The sequence below is a fragment of the Tupaia chinensis genome, unplaced genomic scaffold (assembly GCF_000334495.1).
Source record: "Tupaia chinensis unplaced genomic scaffold, TupChi_1.0 Scaffold144682_1, whole genome shotgun sequence".
Taxonomy (NCBI): domain Eukaryota; kingdom Metazoa; phylum Chordata; class Mammalia; order Scandentia; family Tupaiidae; genus Tupaia; species Tupaia belangeri.
The window spans coordinates 1251137-1252295 of record NW_006204543.1 but is presented as its reverse complement, the minus strand read 5'-3'; the positions used below and the strand labels follow the sequence as shown (position 1 = coordinate 1252295).

The 1159-nt window shown below is 67.7% G+C and overlaps 1 protein-coding gene across 1 annotated transcript in view; it reads left to right on the top strand.

The window, feature by feature from the left end:
- The window catches only part of ATP10A (ATPase phospholipid transporting 10A (putative)), a gene marked incomplete at its 5' end in the record, with an annotated part of 64263 nt that overhangs the window by 44226 nt on the left and 18878 nt on the right, over positions 1 to 1159 (top strand). Inside the window, one exon of the mRNA XM_006167290.1 lies at positions 159 to 357. Coding sequence (XP_006167352.1) covers positions 159 to 357 — 199 coding nt within the window. The remainder of the gene's footprint in view (positions 1 to 158; positions 358 to 1159) is intronic.

The window sequence follows — 1159 nt, the reverse complement described above, 5'->3', positions numbered from 1 at the left end:
CCCAGGCCGGCTGTGCACCGGGGCCTTCCCGGGTCAGCCCCTCCGAGCAGCCGTTCGGCCGCTGCCTCATCACGGCCCACGGCACCGGGCCGGCAGGACATCGGGATGCGTCTTTGCGTAGACAGACAGGAAAATGTGTCACGACCATGCCCTGGCAGGAGAAGGACGTCACGCCCGACCCGAAGCTGCTTGAGAAGGTGAGAGAGTGTGTCCGCCGCCTGTCCGTCACCCGGCACCAGGAGCAGCCGCTGGCCCTCCTCTCGCCCGAGCTGTCGGACGTGTTCGACTTCTTCATCGCCCTCACTGTCTGCAACACGGTGGTCGTCACGTCGCCTGATCAGCCGCGACAAAAGGCAGGTTCTGAGCGCTCAGAGCCCCCCAGGCCCTTGGCCTCTGCGGCCGCCGTCAGTCTTCACTGGCGTGCTCCCGGTCCTGCACGGAGCCTGCAACGTCACCACAGGCCACAGCGGGGGGTGGGGGACGGGTGGGCCCCACGGCTGTGGGTGGTGAGGTGGTGTGGGGACGAGGGCTTGTGGAGAGGCGCGAGGTCCAGTCGGAAGTCCCCAAAGCCCTCCGGCGCTGGCATGCCGCGGTGTGGTTTGGTCTGACATCAGGCTCTCTCCACAGAGGGCCCCTCCCCCTCAGCTCCTCTCCCAGCCCTGCCATGGGCCGGGCAGCACGCGGGTCTGAGGTCCTACCCGCTGCGGTCCCCAGGGCTGCGTGTGCTGGAGGCCTGCCCCCACCCTCTCACAGGCCCTTCCCAGCCCTGTGGTCCCGCCACGTGATCGTCCCCATGCCAGCCCGTATGAGCCCCAGGCAGCCAGTGGGGCAGGTCCCACCACAGCGTGTCCCTCTGCGCCCTCCCGCCCCTGCACTGAAGCCTGTCTGGAGCACCTCCAGGGCGCGTGTGTTTTCGAGGTTAGACTCGGCCACGAGCCCTGGTGGGCACGCCTGAAAGTGCCACGTGGTCGCCATGTATGAGACATGGAGAGACCCTCGGTGGCCTCGGGGAAGAGATGTCTCTGGCTGCGATCTCAGTGCAGGTCTGGAATCTGGAAACGGAAGAAATGTGCCCCGAGCCACCACGGGGACATAGAGGCAGCTGTCCGGCCGTGTGCCCAGAGGGTCCCCTAGGCACCGGCCAGCCCCTCCTCTCCCC